A 23,778-nucleotide genomic window follows, 5' to 3' on the forward strand; every position below is an offset into this window, starting at 1 on the left:
TGTTCATATTGACAAATGTGCTGTTTTAAACTGCAGTATTGTTCAATGAGCACGTATCACATACATTTAGCTTGTGTGCTATTTTGTGCTTAGCTGTTGTGTAGCTGCTCGCTTCTCGTAGCCTAGCATGTTTACCTTTTGTAAATGAATTGACTAAAATACATGAAAAGACCAACCTTGTGTGCTTAGCTTATTGAATGACATTTAGACATATCAGTTACTTTAGATATCAACCCATACTGTTTTTTTTTTGCTGATAACCGATATCAATATTGGGATTTATTCCAGTAAATACAAATATTGTATTGTGTAAAATATGCTGTACACCTAGCAGCCCCTGCACTCATGTGGTTTCTCTGAGGGTGTGCTGCATATTTATTTAACAGTCCTGGTAATCAATTAGGGCTGAAGCTGGGGTTTTTTGTATGTTTTCTTTTAGAAAAAAAGTGTTTTAAAAGTAGTTTAATGTAATGTTCCATTTCATCTTCCAATTCCACAATAACAACATAAAAGGTCCACATTATTGTATATAAAGGTGTTTCACCTTTAGAGCTCATCTTTCCAGGTGAATTTATGCTCTACTTTTAGGTTATTACTCTGGATTGAATGTTTTATTCACGAAGAGAGGTATTTTTTTTTCATGTTCAATTTTAGTATTTTAATTTTAAATAATTTCATATTTCAACTGTACACTCAGAAATAATGTTATCTCAGTTAATTATCATCAGGACGAAAACGCTCTTATTAAGTAGCCTATAAAGCATTTTTTAATTCATCGTTTTTGTACTTTTTTTGCTCAAATTTCTGAATTAACTTAGCAAACCTATAATTATTTTATTTCAACCCTTTAAACGTCCAATTGATCTAATTATGTCAGTGAATACAATGAATAACGGGTTCTGGTACTTTTGTAAAGATCGGTCGGGCCTGATAATACATAACATTTAATAATACACCAATTCTTTTATGTATTGTGGTTTCTCCTAATTTCAAGGTTTTATTTGGGAAACAAAATAGTTCTATTTGCAGCACTTAACTCATATTCAACTATACAGTGTGTGTGCACCACCGGGTTAATAAACATTTATATTCCTGTCTTTTTTGAGTGTCTATGCCTATTAAAAGTTATAAAAATGAATGAATTGTGATGAATAAAACTTGATCCACAACAACCCTGTGATGAATCCAATGAACAGTTGTTATTAGTACGGTACTAAAGTAGAGATGTCCGATAATATTGGCCTGCCGATATTATCGGCCGATAAATGCTTTAAAATGTAATATTGGAAATTATCTGTATCGGTTTTTTATTATCGGTATCGGTTTTTTATTGATTTTTATTTTTTATTAAATCAACATAAAAAACACAAGATACACTTACAATTAGTGCACCAACCCAAAAAACCTCCCTCCCCCATTTACACTCATTCACACAAAAGGGTTGTTTCTTTCTGTTATTAATATTCTGGTTCCTACATTATATATCAATATATATCAATACAGTCTGCAAGGGATACAGTCCGTAAGCACACATGATTGTGCGTGCTGCTGGTCCACTAATAGTACTAACCTTTAACAGTTAATTTTACTCATTTTCATTAATTACTACTTTCTATGTAACTGTTTCTGTATTGTTTTACTTTCTTTTATCTTATTTTTTTTTAATTTTTTTTTTTAAAGAGGACCTTATCTTCACCATACCTGGTTGTCCAACTTAGGCATAATAATGTGTTAATTCCACGACTGTATATATCGGTATCGGTTGATATCGGTATCAGTAATTAAAGAGTTGGACAATATCGGAATATCGGATATCGGCAAAAAGCCATTATCGGACATCCCTAAACTAAAGTAATATATTAGGATTGAGGATCATAAATAAGCCTTTTTGCAGTAGATTCTTAAAGTGTCATCTCATATAAAGGATTTGTTTTTAGCATTTTTTCAAGTCGGTCCAGGGTGTCCCTGTTTTACAGAGCAGTGTTTTTCAACCTTTTTTGCACATTTTTTTTAATTAAAAAAATACAGAGACACACCACCAGCAGAAAAGGTTAAACAATTAAACTCCGCCAGGTTGTCATGCCTTATTTTGAGTTTGTTGTTGTTTTCCAGTGTGTAGTGCTTTAGTTCCTGTCTTGCGCTGTTATTTTGGTGGCCCTTCCTGTTTTGTTGGTGTTTCCCTGTAGCAGCTTCATGCCTTCCTTTGAGTGCTATTCTCCGCACTTGCTTTGTTTTCGCAATTAAGACTGTTCCAGTTTTGCGGACGCTATCCTTCTTTGAGGGGACATTGTTGATCGTCATGTCATGTACAGGATGTACTTTGTGGACGCCGTCTGCTGCTCCGCACGCTGTAAGTCTTTGCTGTCGTCCAGCATTCGGTTTTTGTTTACTTTGCAGCCAGTTCAGTTTTACTTTTGTTTTGCATAGCCATCTGGATGCTTCAGTGCCTTTTCCTAGCGGGACTTACCTTTTGTTCATTTTTGGTTTAAGCGTTACATACCTTTTTACCTGCACGCTGTCTCCCGCTGTGCTCTGCATATTGGGATCACGACAAACCATCCTCGTCTCACCCGACGCGTTCCGACTTCTACAAAGCAATTAGCTACCTGCTGCCACCTACTGGTATGGAAGAGTATTACACGGTTACCCTGCCGAGCTCCACACAGCACAGACACATTATTTGCAGATTATAATTATTGATTTGCAAATAATATTTTTTGGACCACTTAGGTGAAATTGCATAATTTCCCACGGCACACTAGTGGTTGAAAAACACTGTTATAGAGGATCTTTGGCTATAGGTTATGTATCTGAACACAGCAACATGCTCCTGTGTCAGAGGATCTTTGACTACCATGTTTGCAGTAGGTCCTCAAAAACAGCTGAGCACTCCTGTTATATTGTCAAATATTTCTGTTCAAGGAATATTTTTTCACTTTACACTGAGATCTCATCTCCTGTACAGGTCATCATTTTTTTCTTGCAAATAAACACACATTTCATCTAATGTAGGTTCCAGAAAAAGAGGTACCAACCTGGAGAATGAAAAAGGTGGTGTGTGGCATCTATCAGTGTTGATCTCCGCCTAAGCAGACAACCAGGGAGGACAAAAGCAGATGAGGTGGGCGTCCTTTTTAGTCATTTTTAATCATTTTGGTGATTTAACCCCCAACTCCAACCCTTGATGCTGAGTGCCAAGCAGGGAGGCAATGGGTCCCATTTTTATAGTCTTTGGTATGACTCGGCTGGGATTTGAACTCCAACCTACCGATCTCAGGGCGGACACTCTAACCACAAGGCCACTGAGAGTGTGTGTTGGATGAATCCTTCGTCAGACCAAAGGGGCAAGGCGAGAAGGCAGTCCGGGGGCAAGCAAGCGGTCGGGGGCTGTAGAGAAGCAACACGGTCCGTGTCCAAGCAGGGGTCGAGGATCGAGGGAGGCAGTCCGGAATCCAGAGGGAAGTCGAGGCACACAGCTCGATCACGGGAAACACTGCGGGGTAACACAGAGGACATAAGACACGGGCACAGGGAAGGCACAGAGAGAGAGCAAGTACGCAGGAGGGAAGTCAGAGACGGGATGCTTACTACGAGGAGTGAGCTACGTTCCGGCACTGGATCTTCGGGTCCGCTGGTCTTTATGCTGTCTGTCTTCATCAGACCCAGGTACGCTGATTTGTGATTGCCTGCAGCCTTGCAGGCGCGTGGCAGCAGATGACATGCGGGATTGCGCGTGCGCCGTCATTGTTGTTTCCTAGTTGTAGTCCATGAGCTGAACAACATACTGTAAGTTGTAACTGTGTGAATAAGTGTATACTTCTTCCTGCTCTTCCATTTTCATGTTTGTTTTTATTTCAATCATATACGGGCCGCAGCGGTACTCACTTGTAATACACTTTTCCACCACTTGTGGCAGTAATGACAATCTCAAACAAACAGTTTCTCAAGCGCAAAAGTTATGACTAAATTGGTGAAGCTGTTTTTTCATTTGCACTTTAATGTAAACGATTTTCAGCACAATTGTATGTAAAAACATTGTTCTCAGTTATATATTAGTCCCTTCTTGTGCTTTATGTTTGGTAAGTACTTATTTGTCTAATCAGCCTGACCTAATCCTGCGACTTAGTCGTGGTCAAAAGTTTACATACACTTGTAAAGAACATAATGTCATGGCTGTCTTGAGTTTCCAATCATTTCTACAACTCTTATTTTTGTGTGATAGAGTGATTGGAGCACATACTTGTTGGTCACAAAAAACATTCATGAAGTTTGGTTCTTTTATGAATTTATTATGGGTCGACTGAAAATGTGAGCAAATCTGCCGGGTCAAAAGTATACATACAGCAATGTTAATATTTGCTTACATGTCCCTTGGCAAGTTTCACTGCAATAAGGTGCTTTTGGTAGCCATCCACAAGCTTCTGGAATGTTTGACCACTCCTCTTGACAAAATTGGTGCAGTTCAGCTAAATTTGTTGTTTTTCTGACATGGACTTGTTTCTTCGGCATTGTCCACACGTTTAAGTCAGGACTCTGGGAAGGCCATTTTAAAACCTTATTTCTAGCCTGATTTAGCCATTCCTTTACCACTTTTGACGTGTGTTTGGGGTCATTGTCCTGTTGGAACACCCAACTGTGCCCAAGACCCAATAATTTGGGTCTTGGCTGATAATTTTAGGTTGTCCTGAAAAATTTGGAGGTAATCCTCCTTTTTCATTGTCCCATTTACTTTCTGTAAAGCACCAGTTCCATTGGCAGCAAAACAGGCCCAGAGCATAATACTACCACCACCATGCTTGACGGTAGATATGGTGTTCCTGTGATTAAAGGCCTCACCTTTTCTCCTCCAAACATATTGCTGGGTATTGTGGCCAAACAGCTCTATTTTTGTTTCAGCTGACCAGAGAACTTTCCTCCAGAAGGTCTTATCTTTGTCCATGTGATGTCATGAATGTTTTTGTGACTAACAAGTATGTGCTCCAATCACTCTATCACAAAAAAAATAAGAGTTGTAGAAATTATTTGAAACTCAAGACATCCATGACACTATGTTATTTACAAGTGCATGTAAACTTTTGACCACGACTGTATGTGTTAAACAACAATCTTTGCAATTAACACAGGGTTTTATATCATTTAACAAGGTTGGACATTGTAAGTCAGTTGCATACATTTAAGAGTAAGATTACCAATGCAACCCGCCTGGTTTAGTCTTGGCTTCTCTGTTCTGCCTGGGACTGGAACTTGGCTCGTCCGGCATGAGCAATCAACCCAAAAAAGACTGTGGTGTAAGGGGGTTAGTGATTGATAGCCACCATGCTTTTGTCTCATCCTAGGTTTGAGTCCCAAGCAGGAACTGAACGAGGCGGTTTACACTTATTCAGGGTGGCCCTCTGTAATGAAAAAGGTGGACCCTCAGGCCAAAAAATCTAATCAAGAACCCCTGAAAAAGAAGATATTTGACTAATGATATTGTTTTTCACCTCCAACAGTTGAGTGAGATATCCCTGCCATATTAGAGTTGTACTTTACAATATTATTGATTTGTTGTGGTACCAAATATGTTTTATTGGTAAAACAGTTTCACTGGATTTCTTAGATTCCAACATGCTGTTGCAAAACAAGGAGGGACTAGAACAGAAGGCAAGAAAACAAGAGTGGAAGTTCACAATGCTAAAACTAAAACATCCCTGATTGTACATCTGACAGAAATCCAATGTCATGTTCATCCTTCAGTAATATGTTCATACAATCACCATGTTTGAGGACACTTTAAAAAGCGAATGAGGTCCTTTAAGGCGCAGAGGTGGGCGGTTTGAAAAGCCCCGTCCTCCTGAAGTAGCGCACGATGAGCGGCACCGCCATCAGAGTGATGCTGATGCGCACCGGAGCAAAGAGTTTGTGGACGGCGTACGCTAAGACGAACGTGCTGGTCCCTGCGGCCATCTTGGACTGAATGATGGCCTCGCTGAAGCCCACTTTGCTCAGCACGGCGGCCATGTCAATCCCACTGGTTGGAGACACAGAAAGAATAGATGTATCATTTTTCCACCCAGCTCCCTTGGAACAGTGACCCCTTTCTTCACATGCACTCAGCCCAGCTTTAATCAGCTAAACACAAGGTTACCAAGTGGTCATATGGTGATAATGCCCCATGGTCGCTGCTCCTTCAGAGGGTGATAATAAGAAACCGCCTGCTGCTAATCTCTCTGCTATTTAAGCTGCTGTCACGCCGACTATGGCTGGCAGACTGAAGACACATGCTTGAAGCTTTACACTTTGCAGCGCTCCTTTTCAAATGAAAGACGCAGGCAATGACTTGATTTCCAGCATGGCTCCTCTGAGAGTTCAAACTGACGTTTGCAAGGTGAGGAAACAAAGTCATGTTTTATGCCGACAGTCATTAAGTTAGAAACACTTCTTAAAGATACATTTAATGACTACTCTGCAGTCCTAGAGCAGTGTTTTTCAACCTTTTCAGAGCCAACGCGCACAAAATCCGGAGGCACACAACCAGTAGAAATCATTAAAAAACAAAACTCAGTTGACAGTAAAAAGTCTTTGTCGCAAATGTTGGATATGACTTTAAACCATAACCAACCATGCATCAATATAGCTCTTGTCTCAAAGTAGGGGTACTATCACCACCTGTCACATCACGCCCTGACTTATTTTCAGTTGTTTGCTGTTTTACTGTGTGTAGTGTTTTAGTTCTTGTCTTGGACTCCTATTTTGGTGGCTTTTTCTTTTTTTTTGGTATTTTCCTGTAGCAGTTTCATGTCTTCCTTTGAGCGATATTTCCCGCATCTACTTTGTTTTAGCAATCAAGAATATTTCAGTTGTTTTTATCCTTCTTTGTGGGGACGTTGTTGATTGTCATGACATGTTCGGATGTACTTTGTGGACGCCTTCTCTGCTCCACAGTAAGTCTATGCTGTCGTCCAGCATTCTCTTTTTGTTTACTTTGTAGCCAGTTCAGTTTTAGTTTTGTTCTGCATAGCCTTCCCTAAGCTTCAATGCCTTTTCTTAGGGGCACTCACCTTTTGTTTATTTTTGGTTTAAGCATTAAACACCTTTTTACCTGCACACTGCCTCCCGCTGTTTCCGACATCTTCAAAGCAATTAGCTACCGGCTGCCACCTACTGATACGGAAGAGTATTACACGGTTACTCTGCCGAGCTCTAGACAGCACCGACACTCAACAACAACATATCATTTGCATACTATAATTAAAATATTTTTAACCCAAATAGGTGAAATTAGACAATCTCCCATGGCACACCAGACTGTATCTCACGGCACACTAGTGTGCCGCGGCACAGTGGTTGAAAAACACTGCCCTAGAGCATGTTTCCCTTATACACTGGTTGTGGGTTAGTTGTTGCCTCATCCCTCACTTCAAGTGGGAGTGAAGAATGAGCTAATAAGTCCAGAAGAGACAGAGATTATACAGCATTATCTATTCACCTGCTGGTTGTTTCAGCACACTGCAGCTAGTCCTGGATAGTCCCATTTCTTAATGCTTCAGTCACAAGCAGGATTCTCACAGGAATGAGGCAAAACTACAACCTTACCTACTGTACTGCAATAATAACTACGCACAGTTTCTGCTGCTATATCGATATTTGTTCCTCACTACAACAGGCTTCAAATCCCATCCCTTCACAGCACTGCATATTTTCTTGACAAGTTTGATGTGTGTGTTATATTAGGGTTTCTGCAGGGATCAACATATCTCATTCAAAGCTTTTATTGCATTTTTAATGCAATTTAAAACAAATGTAATGCCGAAGTCCTACTGCAGATCGTTCTTAGAGGGTCTTAGAGGCTTCTTAGAGGGTCTGGGTGAATTTGTGCCTCAGTCCTGTAAAAATCCTGTGTGTGACTGAAGCATTAAGGAGTGGGTTTGATTTGATTTATCCAGGACTTGCTGCAGTATATTGACATTGAAAGACCTGATAAGTCCGAAAGAAAGAGATGATACAGTATTATCTGATCACAGATGGTGAGCATATACAGTGGGGCAAAAAAGTATTTAGTCAGCCACCCATTGACAATCAATGGGTGGCTGACTAAATACTTTTTTGCCCCACTGTATATATATACATATATAAATATGTATATATATATATATACAGTATATATACTAGGAAACCTGCAAAACAGGCTTGTAGGGATGATATAGCCTCTTGTGTTTTTTTTCTGACCTAACGTTTATTCCGCTCTACTCCGGTATTGAGCACTGTATAACGGATAAACCACAGAAACCTTGACTATATATATATATATATATATATATATATATATATATATATATATATATATATATATATATATATATATATATATATATATATATATATATATATATATATATATATATATATATATATATATAAATAAATAACATAGGTTAAATGGTAAGTAGGTTATACTTGTATAGCGCTTTTCTACCTTCAAGGTACTCCAAGCGCTTTGAATCTATTTCCACACAAACACACACACATTCATACACTGATGGTGGGAGCTGCCATGCAAGGCCCTAACCACCACCCATCAGGAGCAAGGGTGAAGTATCTTGCTCAAGGACAGAAGGGACGTGACTAGGATGGCGGAAGCTGGGGATAGAACCAGAAACCCTGACAATACGATTCACTAACAATACTTTTTAAAACATTGCGATTCGAAACGATTTGATGCAGATGGACTCTTGGCATGGTGAAAAGAAAATTAAATATGTTATGTCAGAATAGTGTCATGTGTTTATTCTTCAAATAGACACATACAAAACAGGCGGTGCCTGCATTAATTATGATCAAATAGTAGAAGTATCAACTTCAAGGCATTGCAATCCATAAACTTAAAGAAAAGATGTAAACAAAACCATTTTGGAAAAGCTACCAGTTAATTACCACTCTTTGCTCAGGTTGCAGCAATCAAATAGAGAAAGAAAGTAGAGGTGTTATAACACCACAGTTACACAAATACAAGACACAATTGGGTGCCACCACGTTTGCAAATGCACCAAACTGTTTAATTTCAATATTTTTGATTCAATAAATAAAGTGTTTGTATGTTCTCTATATTCAACATTATGCATTATTCTAATTAATCTTTTTTGTAGCACAATAATTGTGAAATACGCATAGCTGGATTTACGAACCCCTCATTTTACGAACTTTTCAATTTACAAACCACAAACCGAATACAAGTATGCTTCGGTGTACGAACCTTGTTTCCATGCAGGAACGTTTCATCCACCCATTGTGTGCCTCGAAGTGCAGCCATTTTGTGCCCGGCAGCACATCCATTGTAGGCCGGCTGATCGATTACTGGTATTCATTCAGTCATCACAGCAGTTAGCTACTGTGTGCTTTTTAAGTGTTATTCAGCATTTTTACGGCATTTTGCTAGTTTTACAAGTTCAATACGAGTCCAAATGGACAATCAATGTGTGATTTGAAACTTTCAGGAAGTACCCACAGCGTTGTCGGCACTGCCGACTCTCCTTCTCCCTTCCACAAGAAGATTAACCAACAGGGTTAGGTGGATTTTATTTTTATTCTTTATCATTTTAACGACCTGGCTGGTAAAACTAAGGGGTTTGCCATTTCAAACTGTTGTTGACAGCGTGTGTCAGCAGGGCAGCTATATATCTTGGTTTGAAAAATATAACTTTGAGGTAGTTGTAAACAGCCCATTTAACGCTACATTAAAATGAAAAATGTGTAAATTCAGGATGTTATGAGTAGGCCTGGGAGATATGGCTGAAAACTGCATCATGATATACAGTAAGTGTTTTATATTGGTTGATGTCAAAAATGATTGATTTTTTCTCCACCTATCGAAAGTAAGGACCAGGATAAAATTATATGAATTGTAAACATTCTTATTTAAAATGCAACCTTCCTCTGATTAGAATCCCCTCAACTATCAAGGCAGAAAGGAAAGGAAATATCAACACAATCATGGAAACACTCACTAAATCTAAACAAAATTCTAAAATCACATTGAACACTTAACAATAACCTCTTAAAATGAAGGTAAAATAATTAAAAATAAGTAAGAAATGTGACAATGTAAACATAAAGAAACCTGACAACTATTTTTTGCAGGTTTAGTGCCAGGAAGTTACGGCTGTGTAACATTAGATTTGGTCTGTTATTCCTATTAAAGTAAAGAAAGGAATGTATGCTATGCAGTAATAATTATTTCAATATTATTGGACAAAATTACTTTTCTTTTAAAGTCGCAAATTTCTTATGTTTTGTAAATAATTGTATTTGTACAGACCTACACTTTATTTCCTACCTATTGTTCCTGTATACCTGAATAGGGAACGGACAAGGGTTAAAAAGAAAAGAGCTGAGGAATACAAAAAACTGCCATACTGTCGAGGATTATTTTCCTGTTTTATCCACTATTTCTTCGCTCTGTGCAACACTCGTCTATAGTTTCTCTTCTCACTGCATGCAGAGAATCAACACGAAGATGACGCAACCAAAATTTGTAGTTGATACCGTTACCTGATTGGCTGTTAGCGTGTCCCTCCCATTACTCAGTGATCAATTCCTGCTTTGTTTGGTTAACAGAGCACTCGTGCCTTTATTCATGTAACTAACCTTGCGTCGTAACTTAAGACCAAAACATATATAAATATATATACATACAGTAAAGGTCAAACGTTTGGACACACCTTCTCATTCAATGTGTTCCTTTATTTTCATGACACATCAAAACTATGAATGAACACATGTGGAGTTATGTACTTAACAAAAAAAGGTGAAATAACTGAAAACATGTTTTGTATTGTAGTTTCTTCAAAATAGCCACCCTTTGCTCTGATTACTGCTTTGCACACTCTTGGCATTCTCTCCATGAGCTTCAAGCACACCTGTGAAGTGAAAACCATTTCAGGTGACTACCTCTTGAAGCTCACCGAGAGAATGCCAAAGCAGTAATCAGAGCAAAGGGTGGCTATTTTGAAGAAACTAGAATATGAAACATGTTTTCAGTTATTTCACCTTTTTTTGTTAAGTACATAACTTCACATGTGTTCATTCATAGTTTTGATGTGACAATCTACAATGTAAATAGTCATGAATAGTCACACTATTATGTTAGATCCACTATGGACTGGACTCTCACAATATTATGTCCCCACATCTGCGGTCCCCTCTGTCATTGTCGATTGGGTTGAGTTTTTTCTTGCCCTGATGTGGGATCTGAGCCAAGGATGTCGTTGTGGCTTGTGCAGCCCTTTGAGACACTCGTGATTTAGGGCTATTTAAGTAAACTTAGATTGATTGATTGATGAAAATAAAGACAACCCATTGAATGAGAAAGTGTGTCCAAACTTTTGGTCTATACTGTATATATTTGTGGTGGTGAGGACGGCGGAAATCATCATAGAGACTCCTCTTCCTACTATTCAGGAAATCGCAAAAAGCCGCTGCCTGACCAGGGCTCAGAAAATCTGCAGAGACTCATCCCACCCCCACCAAGGACTGTTTTCACAGTTGGACTCTAGAAAGAGGTTCCGCAGCCTCCGTAGCAGAACCTCCAGGTTCTGTAACAGCTTCTTCCCTCAGGCCATAAGACTCTTGAACACATCATAATAATCCCCTCAATTCCCCCCAAAAACGGATTAACTCGCTGGAATATAAAGACAATATAACATACATCCATAAACGCGGATGCATATGCGTAAGTGCAATACATTTATCTGTACAGTAATCTATTTATTTATATCTGCACCTTATTGCTCTTTTATCCTGCACTACAACAAGCTAATGCAACAAAATATCGTCTTATCTGTACTGTAAAGTTCAAATTTGAATGACAATAAAAGGAAGTCTAAGTCTAATATATATACATATATATATATATATATATATATATATATATATATATATATCGAATACATTTTTTATTGATATCGATTACGTGTCTATTGCAATATATATATTGATATTGTTTAATCGGGCCAACCCTAGTTATGATAACAAAAAAGTCATTTAAATCAGATTTTATCATCAAAAATAAGTTGTAATCTTATGTAAGATACCTGGATATGAGGAGGTAGAACATTCCCAGAGACGTGAGGGAGATCCCGATGTGAAAGGAAACTCCTACAGCTCCGTATTCCTTAAATACTTTTTTAAGCTGCTGGGTCTTGTTGGGTTTGTCTCCATCTGGCTTGGACTCTCTGGGGGCTTTTCCTGGGGTTGAGGGGTCCTTTAGAGTTTTTCCGTCCTGGGTGGGATGAAAGGAAACAGAACAATCAATTACTTGAGCAACTGAAGTCAAATGTGAAGTCGCTTGGGTACACAAACTAGTCTAGTCGGCAGCTGCTTCCTTGTACTACGTTAGTCCGAGCTTTCAGAAGGACTCTGCAGCTTGGCAGTGTCCTCACTGGCCTGTCAACAAAGGACAATAGTGTGGGTGTTGGAGCTGTTCCTCTGCTATTGAAAGTGAGCACAGACTTAAAGCAGTGGCAGGCAGGCAGCAGCAGAAGGTTCATTTGAGCGGGCGTTACGCCACTGAGGACATATGGGAGGGGAACATTGGGACCTCTGTGACTGATAACAACTTCTTAAGGGAACACATGCAGAGTCATACTAACACACACTCCTTTCACACACGCCCCAACACTGTGCAACATTCTGCTGACTGTAAATAACATTGGTTGTAGTCATAATACTTGAAAGGATGAGCGAGAATAGTTTTATAATCATTACAGCAATTGGCCAGTCGGCTAAGTCCTGGCTGTGCCTATGCATATACTGTATTTTATGGTTGACCGCAGTCATGTTTTTTTAACCTAATATTGCTCAAATTTGACACACATGTGCCTGTCGGCTGCCAGAAGATGTGCGCCACATTTTGTTCTGATTTGGCTTAACAACCTTAAAGGCCTACTGAAACCCACTACTACCGACCACGCAGTCTGATAGTTTATATATCAATGATGAAATCTTAACATTGCAACACATGCCAATACGGCCGGGTTAACTTATAAAGTGCAATTTTAAATTTCCCGGGAAACTTCCGGTTGAAAACGTCTATGTATGATGACGTATGCGCGTGACGTCACGATGGCAACGGAAGTATTCGGACCCAATGTGTCACCATACAAACTGCTCTGTTTTCATCGAAAAATTCCACAGTATTCTGGACATCTGTGTTGGTGAATCTTTTGCAATTTGTTTAATGGACAATGGAGACTGCAAAGAAGAAAGTTGTAGTTGCAATCGGTGTATTAGCGGCGGACTACAGCAACACAACCAGGAGGTTGTGTTGTGTTTGAGCTGGATAGCAGACACGCTACCGTGAGTACAGCTTTGGCTTCCAAACATTTGATCGCTTGCCCGTACGTACGTGTCGCTATGTGCATGTCATGTACGTAACTTTGGGGAAATATATGTTTCTTGCCGACTCTGATGGCGGCCGGGGTGTCGTCGAAAGCTACAACGCCCGCCGCCGCTAAGTTAGCTTCAATGGCGTCGTTAACAACACAGCATTGTTAAGCTTCGCCAAGCTGGAACTTATTAACCGTGTATTTACATGTTCATGGTTTAATAGTATTGTTGATCTTCTGTCTATCCTTCCAGTCAGGGTTTTTTTTTTATTTTGTTTCTATCTGCATTTGAGCCTGATGCTATCACGTTAGCTCCGTAGCTAAAGAGCTTCACCGATGTATTGTCGTGGAGATAAAAGTCACTGTGAATGTCCATTTCGCGTTCTCGACTCTCATTTTCAAGAGGATATGGTATCCGAGGTGGTTTAAAATACAAATCCGTGATCCACAATAGAAAAAGGACAGAGTGTGGAATCCAATGAGACCTTGTACCTAAGTTACGGTCAGAGCGAAAAAAGATACACCCTGCACTGCCTCTCTAGTCCTTCACTCTAACGTGCCTCATCCATGAATCTTTCATCCTCGCTCAAATTAATGGGGTAATCGTCGCTTTCTCGGTCCGAATCTTTCTCGCTCCATTGTAAACAACGGGGAATTGTGAGGAATCCTTCCTCCTGTGACGTCACGCTACTTCCGGTATAGGCAAGGCTTTTTTTTTATCAGCGATCAAAAGTTGCAAACTTTATCGTCGTTGTTCTATACTAAATCCTTTCAGCAAAAATATGGCAATATCGCGAAATGATCAAGTATGACACATAGAATGGATCTGCTATTCCCGTTTATATAAAAAAAATAATTTCAGTAGGCCTTTAAGTTACAGTCTGTTGTTTTGTAGAGCGCATTGAGCTGCATATGACATTTTAAGTAAATACAACCTATAGGGGTCGAACTTTGAAAGTTTATAACAACATTTAAACAACCTGATAACAACACATTTTGTTTTTTTAATTCAAAACATCCGTATTCCCAGACCAGATTAAACACGTAGCATATCAGTACAGTGTGTTACAAAAGTGAGTACAGCCCTCACATTCCTGCAAATTCTTGATAATATATTTTCACAGGACAACCCTGAAGAAAAGGACAAAACATCCGGCAGAAGTCAAAGAAAGAAAAAAAAATACATTTATTTGTAATAAGAATAAGATCTCACAACTTCGGTGTATTTGTGCAACATTTCAATCATCCAGTGCAGATTTTGAAAGAGGCTTTAGTTGAATTAAAGATATTTAAAAAAGCATCCAGAAATCATCTTGCGGTGGCACGTAGGAACCAGCTGATGCACACAAAGTTGATGTGTATTGAATCAAATGAAAAAAAAACATATAATAATATAGTTTATTTGTAGGCGCCTTTCTAGACACTCAAGGACACCGTACATTCGTTAAAAACAGTGCAACACAACAATAAATAAAAAAGTGGGAAATAGACAAATAATCCGATCAGGCTAAATTACAACAACAACACCGTGCAAATGAGGTCAGAGGGAAAAGGCAGTCCTAAACAGATGGGTTTTAATTAGGGATGTCCGATAATGGCTTTTTGCCGATATCCGATATTGTCCAACTCTTTAATTACAGATACCGATATCAACCGATACCGATATCAACCGATATATACAGTCGTGGAATTAACACATTATTATGCCTAATTTGGACAACCAGGTATGGTGAAGATAAGGTACTTTTTAAAAAAATGAATCAAATAAAATAAGATAAATAAATTAAAAACATTTTCTTGAATAAAAAAGAAAGTAAAACAATATAAAAACAGTTACATAGAAACTAGTAATTAATGAACATTTGTAAAATTAACTGTTAAAGGTTAGTATTATTAGTGGACCAGCAGCACGCACAATCATGTGTGCTTACGGACTGTATCCCTTGCAGACTGTATTGATATATATAATGTAGGAACCAGAATATTAATAACAGAAAGAAACAACCCTTTTGTGTGAATGAGTGTAAATGGGGTGGGTTGGTGCACTAATTGTAAGTGTATCTTGTGTCTTTTATGTGGATTTAATAAAATAAAAAAAAACAACGATACTGATAATAAAAAAACGATACCGATAATTTCCGATATTACATTTTAACGCATTTATCGGCCGATAATATCGGCAGACCGATATTATCGGACATCTCTAGTTTTAATACACCTTAACTGTAAGCTTTTTAAGATGGGGTACATATTTTTAAAATGGGGTAAGTATTATTTAAGCTGTGACTATTTTTTTTTTGTTTCGAATGGTTGAAGCCGGTCAAAAAATACAATTAAAAATAAGAATGACACGTTGTTGAATTTCAGGCAAATTGACACACTTTAAATAATTTGTGTTAGACTAAAAAAACAATGTTAGTAAAGGTATTCTTTGATTGTATGTAATTGTTGAATATTATAAATGTTGAATGACCAGACGGAGGGAAATACTTTATAAAGGGATGGTGTTTATTCTCAACTCGCTAGTACAGCTGTCAGTCATACTGGTTGATCTCACAGCATATATAGACAAGAACCGGCTTGCGCATGCGCGGTACACAATAACAAATACGGTGGCTGCCAAGGTACAATATACTAAGAGAGCATTACGTGAATGCTCTACATCCCCCTTCTTTAGCTCAAAACACAAAGAACAAAACATTTCCTACAAACAACAATTTTCACAATACTCTCTGACAATGTTTCTTTTTTTTTTTTTCTTCTCTATACTCAGTCCTTGTATTTAGGGTTCGGCCTGACAGTGCGACCGAAGCGTGTTGTGTATGGACTCTTACCAGAGTGTGTGGGCAGTGGAGATACAGGTACCTGGACTGGGGAAGGTTCAATGTCATGAGGGTCATCAATGTCCAGAGGGTCTCCTCGTCCCTCATCATAGAGAGGAGGTGCTCCATAGACAGCTGGATTGAAGGGCTGCAAGTCGGCACTGTCAGACTGATCTGGGGGTCGTTCTGCAACAGGCAACAGGTGTCTGCGATTTCTCCTGTAGTCCCTGCCTCCAGACTGGATGATGTAAGACCGTGGCTCTTCACAGATCTTTCCCACCGTGCCCATGCGATCGTACCCCCGGGGAGTCTGCATCCTGACGACTTCGCCCTCCTGCAGTGGTCGTAAAGGGCGGCTGGTCTTGTCAAAGCTCAGCTTCTGGGCGAGCCTCTTCTTCTGTAGCTGAGCTGTGACTAGTTGGGTGTTGAGAGGGGCTGGCTGCAACTGTTTGCTGATGGGGAGGGTAGTGCGGGTCTGCCTTGACATTAGTCTCTGTGCAGGTGAGCCAAGCTGTGTGTCACGAGGGATATTCCTTAGGTTCAAAAGGTTGAGGAACGCATCTGTGCCGTCCCTCTTTGACTTCTCCATCAGTTGCTTAGCACTTTGCACTGCCCTTTCAGCCAAACCGTTGCATTGTGGGAACTCAGGGCTGCTGGTTACGTGATTGAAGTCCCACTGTACAGCAAAATCTCTGAACTTCTGGCTCGTATACTGTCTGGCATTGTCTGAAATGAGAAGGTGGGGGGAGCCGTGTACAGAGAAGTGTCTTTTCAGCTTTGTGATGACTGTCGCTGATGTGATGTCCTTGAGAAGGTCGATCTCATACCAGCCAGAGTATGAGTCTACGAGCACCTGAAAATGCTTGCCATCCCATTCAAAGATGTCGGTTGCCACTATAGACCATGGCAAGTCAGGAACTGGATGTGTCAGCTGTAATAATTGTGGTGGTAGCCATTATGCCAAAAGAGACACTTGCCCGGCTTTTGGTCAACAGTGCCATGTTTGTAAAAAATGGAACCATTTCAGGAAATGCTGCAGATCAGCACAGAGGACACCCAGGAGCAGAGTCCACTAAACGCAGAGCCCGAGATCTAGTGTTTTGGCCCAACATGAGCAGAGACATTGACAGAGCAGTACTCTCGTGCTCTGTTTGCAACAGCCAGCGGCACTATCAGTAGAAGGAACCACTGCAGCCACATCCCACTTCTGACACCATGTTGAATGACCAGACGGAGGGAAATACTTTATAAAGGGATGGTGTTTATTCTCAAGTCGCTGGTACAGCTGTCAGTCATACTGGTTGATCTCACAGCATATATAGACAAGAACCGTCTTGCGCATGCGCGGTACACAATAACAAATACGGTGGCTGCCAAGGTACAATATACTAAGAGAGCATTACGTGAATGCTCTACAATAAATAAAGGTTTTGCAAATCAAATCAAAATAAAATATAATACAAAATAAATAAAAAAAGTCAACGTACTTCCGGGTGACGTTATAAATGACATGCGCATTAAAGCCCATTAGCAGCAGGTGTGCGGAGTTGCGGACTAACGTGGGTCAACGTCACGGCCACGTACGCGTAAACAAAAGTACACGACTGCCAATTTACTCACATTTTTTAAGATTTTAGCCAACTTTTGGTTGCTACTATTCAAATACCTCCACAATGTTGTTGTCGTCGCCGGTCCTCTTGGAGGCTGTGGCCGTGGAAGAAGCGTGACTCGACGCCATGGTGGATAAAAGCCGGATGTTACCTGCTAGCAAAGCCGCGGCGTCCACCCGCCTCAAAACACTCGATGCCCGGCCTCCGCTCGGCTGACTTGCTGGCTCGACACGCCGCAAGTGTACCGTGTCGCGGTGGGGGCGCCTCGGCGGGGCTTCCGGTTGTTGTCCTCCGAGGTGAGCTGACGTCGCGCTGACACCGCAGCGACCACACGCCCTGGTTATTAACGCACAAGTGACGTTCTTCAGTGTGCGTGCGGGGAAGGAACCCGCGGAATGCAGACCCACGCACGCCGTACGTAACAACATGGCGGCGTGTGTGTGAATGTTGTTCAAAACTCGACGACACCGTTAAACATGAAGGAGTGAAGGTCCAAACATGCTGGCGGTGCCCGCCTGTCTTGAGTAACCCCTGGCTGCAGCCCGCAGATCGAGGAGGGGCTTATTTTCCCTCAATGTGGGCGGGCTCAACGTTGAGCCCGCGGAACCAATCTGGTGGCGGAGATCCGGCACAGCACAATGACTTAATATGGAAAAAGGTTAATGTATTTGATAGACTTAGACATTCCTACTTTTAACTTGTCAAATGTGTTTTTTTTACCATGAATATATATATATATATATATATATATATATATATATATATATATATATATATATATATATATATATATATATATATATATATATATATATACATATATATATATATATACATATATATATATATATACATACATATATATATATATATATATATATATATATATATATATATATATATATATATATATATATATATATATATATATATATGTCTTAATTAGATTATCCAAAAAATAGTGCTTGATACCGTGGTAGAGCGTAATATGTATGTGTGGGAAAAAAATCACAAGACTATTTCATCTCTACAGGCCTGTTTCATGAGGGTTTTCCTCAATCCTCAGGAGATTTTTTTTTTTTTTTTTTTTTTTTAAATCTCCTGAGGATTGAGGAAAACCCTCATGAAACAGGCCTGTAGAGATGAAATAGTCTTGTGATTTTTTTCCCACACATACATATATATATATATATATATATATATATATATATATATATATATATATATATATATATATATATATATATATATATATATATATATATATATATATATATATATAAACCATAGCATTTACCATGAAAAAAAAAGAATAATAATTATATACAAACCATAGCATTTCCAAAAGAGTATAGACACATATTATTTTGCACACTCAATTATATTAGCTAAGTCAAATAAACCAAAGACAGAATACTTTGCATCATTGATTTTATTTTTCACCCCAGGTTAAAAATGTTTGATCTGTAAAGAAAAAAAAAATGTTGTAGCCTAGCCAAATACATTCCTTAAGCTTCCATAAATGTTTAACAATGGCAAGTATCAAGGTATTTTTCTGGCCCATAACAAGCAACCCTGTTCCTTGATACCAGTTCTGTTTATTTTCCACTGTCTAGAAAGGAAACAGATTGCGGTTCTTATAGGCACAATAACAATGCAAGATGTAAAACTAAGGTAATTGAAATAAGTGGAGGAATTACGCTTTAGTCTAGCAATAGTTGACTACAAGACTAATTAATCACATGACCTCTCACCTGTAGCCCTCCTTTCACTCGTCGCCGTTTTCTGTCCTGCAATCGGTCTTCTTCAGACCTTAGTGATTTAATGACAACATACATTCACTATGAAAACATTCATGTTGGTCTGTTGACCGTGAGTAAAACATTTTTTTTGTGATTTGTGATATTCAGAGCACTTACGGCATGGGGAAGTTCTGCAGGAGAGCGAGACACCACCATCTCCTAATTTGCAGCATGTTTTCCTTTGAAGAAGGAAATGCAGGAAGATGTTAATATCCATCCATCCATCCATATTCTACCGCTTATTCCCTTCGGGGTCGCGAGGGGCGCTGGAGCCTATCTCAGCTACAATTGGGCGGAAGGCGGGGTACACCCTGGACAAGTCGCCACCTCATCGCAGAGATGTTAATATGTTGTAAAAAAAATAACACCTTGTACACTAAGCATAATGTGTCACGATTTACACATACCTCTCTGAAATCACAATTGGCCCCCATTACAATGTACAGAGTGTACTGTAAGCCAAGAGGTACTGCTTAATATAATGTCAGGCGTATTCCCAAGGATACATTTTTTTCAATACAAATGAATGTGGTTTTAATGTAGCAAGCAAACATTTTGACAGACAACAGCAATGCTATAACATGCTGATTTGGTCTTACCATCAAAACAAACACGCCACAGTTGTTGGAGCACCCTTGCTTTGTTAGGCCCTGAGGTGTGAACAATGTATTTTAATAAAAGTATGGCAAGAAAATAGTAAAAAGTTAGCAAATGCTATTATGTAATGTCTCACCTGGACATCATTCACACCAAGCTCTCTCCAGGGGCCAGAAGAGAGGCTGTGAGCAACGTGTCTGTACAAATAATAAGCCAAATAAAAGTCACTCAACTTCAATCAACTTTTGATTGAAAAGCACGCATAAACGCTTGGAACAAAGCCTGAACTGAATAAGGAAGAGGTTGGAACTTCAAATCAAAAAGTTTTCATAACAGGCTTAAACAGAACTGCCCGTCTCAAAAAAGATAAATAGTTCTGTTTCCATCTGTTTAAGGAATCAAAATAGTTGGAATATGGAATGGAATATTTTAGATCAAATAAAAACAGAACCATTAATTAAAACAAACAAAGGACAAGTGGTTTAAAACAGAACTACCACTGTCCAGGAGGTGCCCTAAAAACCTGAATAGACTGGTTCTACTCTCATCTCTCCAAGACATGAGACAGCTAGTGGAAGAAAACAAAGTCTTAATAGGTGTATGATTATATGAGTGACATTCATAGATAACCACAGTGGCACAATAGTTAACTTTACCAGTTGTTCCTGGCTGTCTTGGAGTTTCTGTCCCCAGTATGCAGTGTGTGCTGAAAACTTGTGGAGACTAGGGAAGTCTCCATGAGGTCTCTGCTCACTGTCATCATTTACTAGTGTAGAAAGCAACAACCGAAAAATAAAATCAAGTGTGAAATGTCACATTTCTCATTTGAATGATGTGCAAAATAGAGCCAAAACTTTTTGATTTGAAGTTCCAACCTCTTCCTTATTCAGTTCAGGCTTTGTTCCAAGCGTTAATGCGTGCTTTTCAATCAAAAGTTGATTGAAGTTGAGTGACTTTTATTTCGCTTATTATTTGTACAGACACGTTGCTCACAGCCTCTCTTCTGGCCCCTGGAGAGAACTTGGTGTGAATGATGTCCAGGTGAGACATTACATAATAGCATTTGCTAACTTTTTACTATTTTCTTGCCATACTTTTATTAAAATACATTGTTCACACCTCAGGGCCTAACAAAGCAAGGGTGCTCCAACAACTGTGGCGTGTTTGTTTTGATGGTAAGACCAAATCAGCATGTTATAGCATTGCTGTTGTCTGTCAAAATGTTTGCTTGCTACATTAAAACCACATTCATTTGTATTGAAAAAAATGTATCCTTGGGAATACGCCTGACATTATATTAAGCAGTACCTCTTGGCTTACAGTACACTCTGTACATTGTAATGGGGGCCAAATGTGATTTCAGAGAGGTATGTGTAAATCGTGACACATTATGCTTAGTGTACAAGGTGTTATTTTTTTTACAACATATTAACATCTCTGCGATGAGGTGGCGACTTGTCCAGGGTGTACCCCGCCTTCCGCCCAATTGTAGCTGAGATAGGCTCCAGCGCCCCTTGCGACCCCGAAGGGAATAAGCGGTAGAATATGGATGGATGGATGGATATTAACATCTTCCTGCATTTCCTTCTTCAAAGGAAAACATGCTGCAAATTAGGAGATGGTGGTGTCTCGCTCTCCTGCAGAACTTCCCCATGCCGTAAGTGCTTTGAATATCACAAATCACAAAAAAAATGTTTTACTCACGGTCAACAGACCAACATGAATGTTTTCATAGTGAATGTATGTTGTCATTAAATCACTAAGGTCTGAAGAAGACCGATTGCAGGACAGAAAATGGCGACGAGTGCAAGGAGGGCTACAGGTGAGAGGTCATGTGATTAATTAGTCTTGTAGTCAACTATTGCTAGACTAAAGCGTAATTCCTCCACTTATTTCAATTACCTTAGTTTTACATCTTGCATTGTTATTGTGCCTATAAGAACCGCAATCTGTTTCCTTTCTAGACAGTGGAAAATTAACAGAACTGGAAACAAGGAACAGGGTTGCTTGTTATGGGCCAGAAAAATACCTTGATACTTGCCATTGTTAAACATTTATGGGAGCTTAAGGAATGTATTTGGCTAGGCTACAACATTTTTTTTTCTTTACAGATCAAGCATTTTTAGCCTGGGGTGAAAAATAAAATCAATGATGCAAAGTCTTCTGTCTTTGGTTTATTTGACTTTGCTAATATAATTGAGTGTGCAAAATAATATGTGTCTATACTCTTATGGAAATGCTATGGTTTAGATATATATTTTTTTAAATTGTTTTTTCATGGTAAAAAAAAATACATTTGACAAGTTAAAAGTAGGAATGTCTAAGTCTACCAAATACATGAACCTTTTTCCATACTATGGTTTATATATATTTTTTTTAAATTGTTTTTTCATGGTAAAAAAAAATACATTTGACAAGTTTTTTTTGTGTTTTTTTTTGCAAATATTTGTATTGAATTTTACAGTTAAAATCACATTTAACAGTCATACTTTGGTCACGCAAAACCTTCATACAATCGCACATCCACTCATACCCACTCACATGCACACTTGAGGAGAGAGGTGCACTTAAACTTTAACAATTCAAGGTTTACAGTATAAACAGTATTAGAAAAGATACCCAGATATTGTATATATATATATATATATATATATATATATATATATATATATATATATATATATATATATCCATCCATCCCGCTCTGGCTCAGGATCAGCTACAGGCTATCCAGACCATAGTGGATGAACATTCCTCGGCATCAAGGATCCTCAGGAAGTGATCCCAAGATCACCTCTCGAGGACCTCTCCACTGTTCACACTTAAAAAAGAAAAGGAAAGTCACAGAAGTTGATCAGATGTAAAACAATACAAAATAAAAAGACACAAAAAATAAATAAATAAATAAGCAAATAAACCGTGGCAAGGCCATATCAGAAGTAACAAAAAAAACACAATAATAGTGTAGGATCAATACAGAAAATAATGAAGATAATAAAAAAGGAATAAAACTACAAAAAAGATGGCAGATACATTTGACAAGTTAAAAGTAGGAATGTCTAAGTCTATCAAATACATGAACCTTTTTTCATACTATGGTTTATATATATATATATTTTTTATTGTTTTTTCATGGTAAAAAAAATACATTTGACAAGTTAAAAGTAGCTTTATTGACGTTTGAGAATGTGTGCTGCCGGATCTCCGCCACCAGATGGAGCCCGCGGGCTCAACGTTGAGACCCGCCCACATTGAGGGAAAATAAGCCCCTCCTCGATCTGCGGGCTGCAGCCAGGGGCACTTGCCTGTCTTCGCACTGCGCAGCCGCAGACCGGATCCTGCCTGTGTGTGTGTGTGTGTGTGTGTGTGTGTGTGTGTGTGTGTGTGTGTGTGTGTGTGTGTGTGTGTGTGTGTGTGTGTGTGTGTGTGTGTGTGTGTGTGTGTGTGTGTGTGTGTGTGTGTGTGTGTGTGTGTGTGTGTGTGTGTGTGAGAGACAAGGAAGGCAACATGCATTCTTCGGAGCTGCCACTAGAGGGTAGTGACAGGATGCCATGACGGTTTTTGATTGATTGATTGAAACTTTTAA

The 23,778-nt window shown here is 39.0% G+C and overlaps 1 protein-coding gene across 1 annotated transcript; it reads right to left on the bottom strand.

The window, feature by feature from the left end:
- Positions 1 to 4,274: 4,274 nt before the first annotated feature.
- On the bottom strand, positions 4,275 to 23,541 carry fam210b (family with sequence similarity 210 member B). Its single transcript, XM_062037686.1, has 4 exons — positions 23,498 to 23,541; positions 17,850 to 18,308; positions 12,069 to 12,256; positions 4,275 to 6,010 (listed from the first exon to the last, which is right to left on the bottom strand). The coding sequence occupies exons 2-4, from the start codon at positions 18,219 to 18,221 to the stop codon at positions 5,794 to 5,796; spliced, it is 777 nt and encodes a 258-aa protein (XP_061893670.1). The 5' UTR covers positions 18,222 to 18,308; positions 23,498 to 23,541; the 3' UTR covers positions 4,275 to 5,793.
- Positions 23,542 to 23,778: the final 237 nt, after the last annotated feature.

This window comes from Entelurus aequoreus, linkage group LG26 (assembly GCF_033978785.1).
Source record: "Entelurus aequoreus isolate RoL-2023_Sb linkage group LG26, RoL_Eaeq_v1.1, whole genome shotgun sequence".
NCBI lineage: Eukaryota > Metazoa > Chordata > Actinopteri > Syngnathiformes > Syngnathidae > Entelurus > Entelurus aequoreus.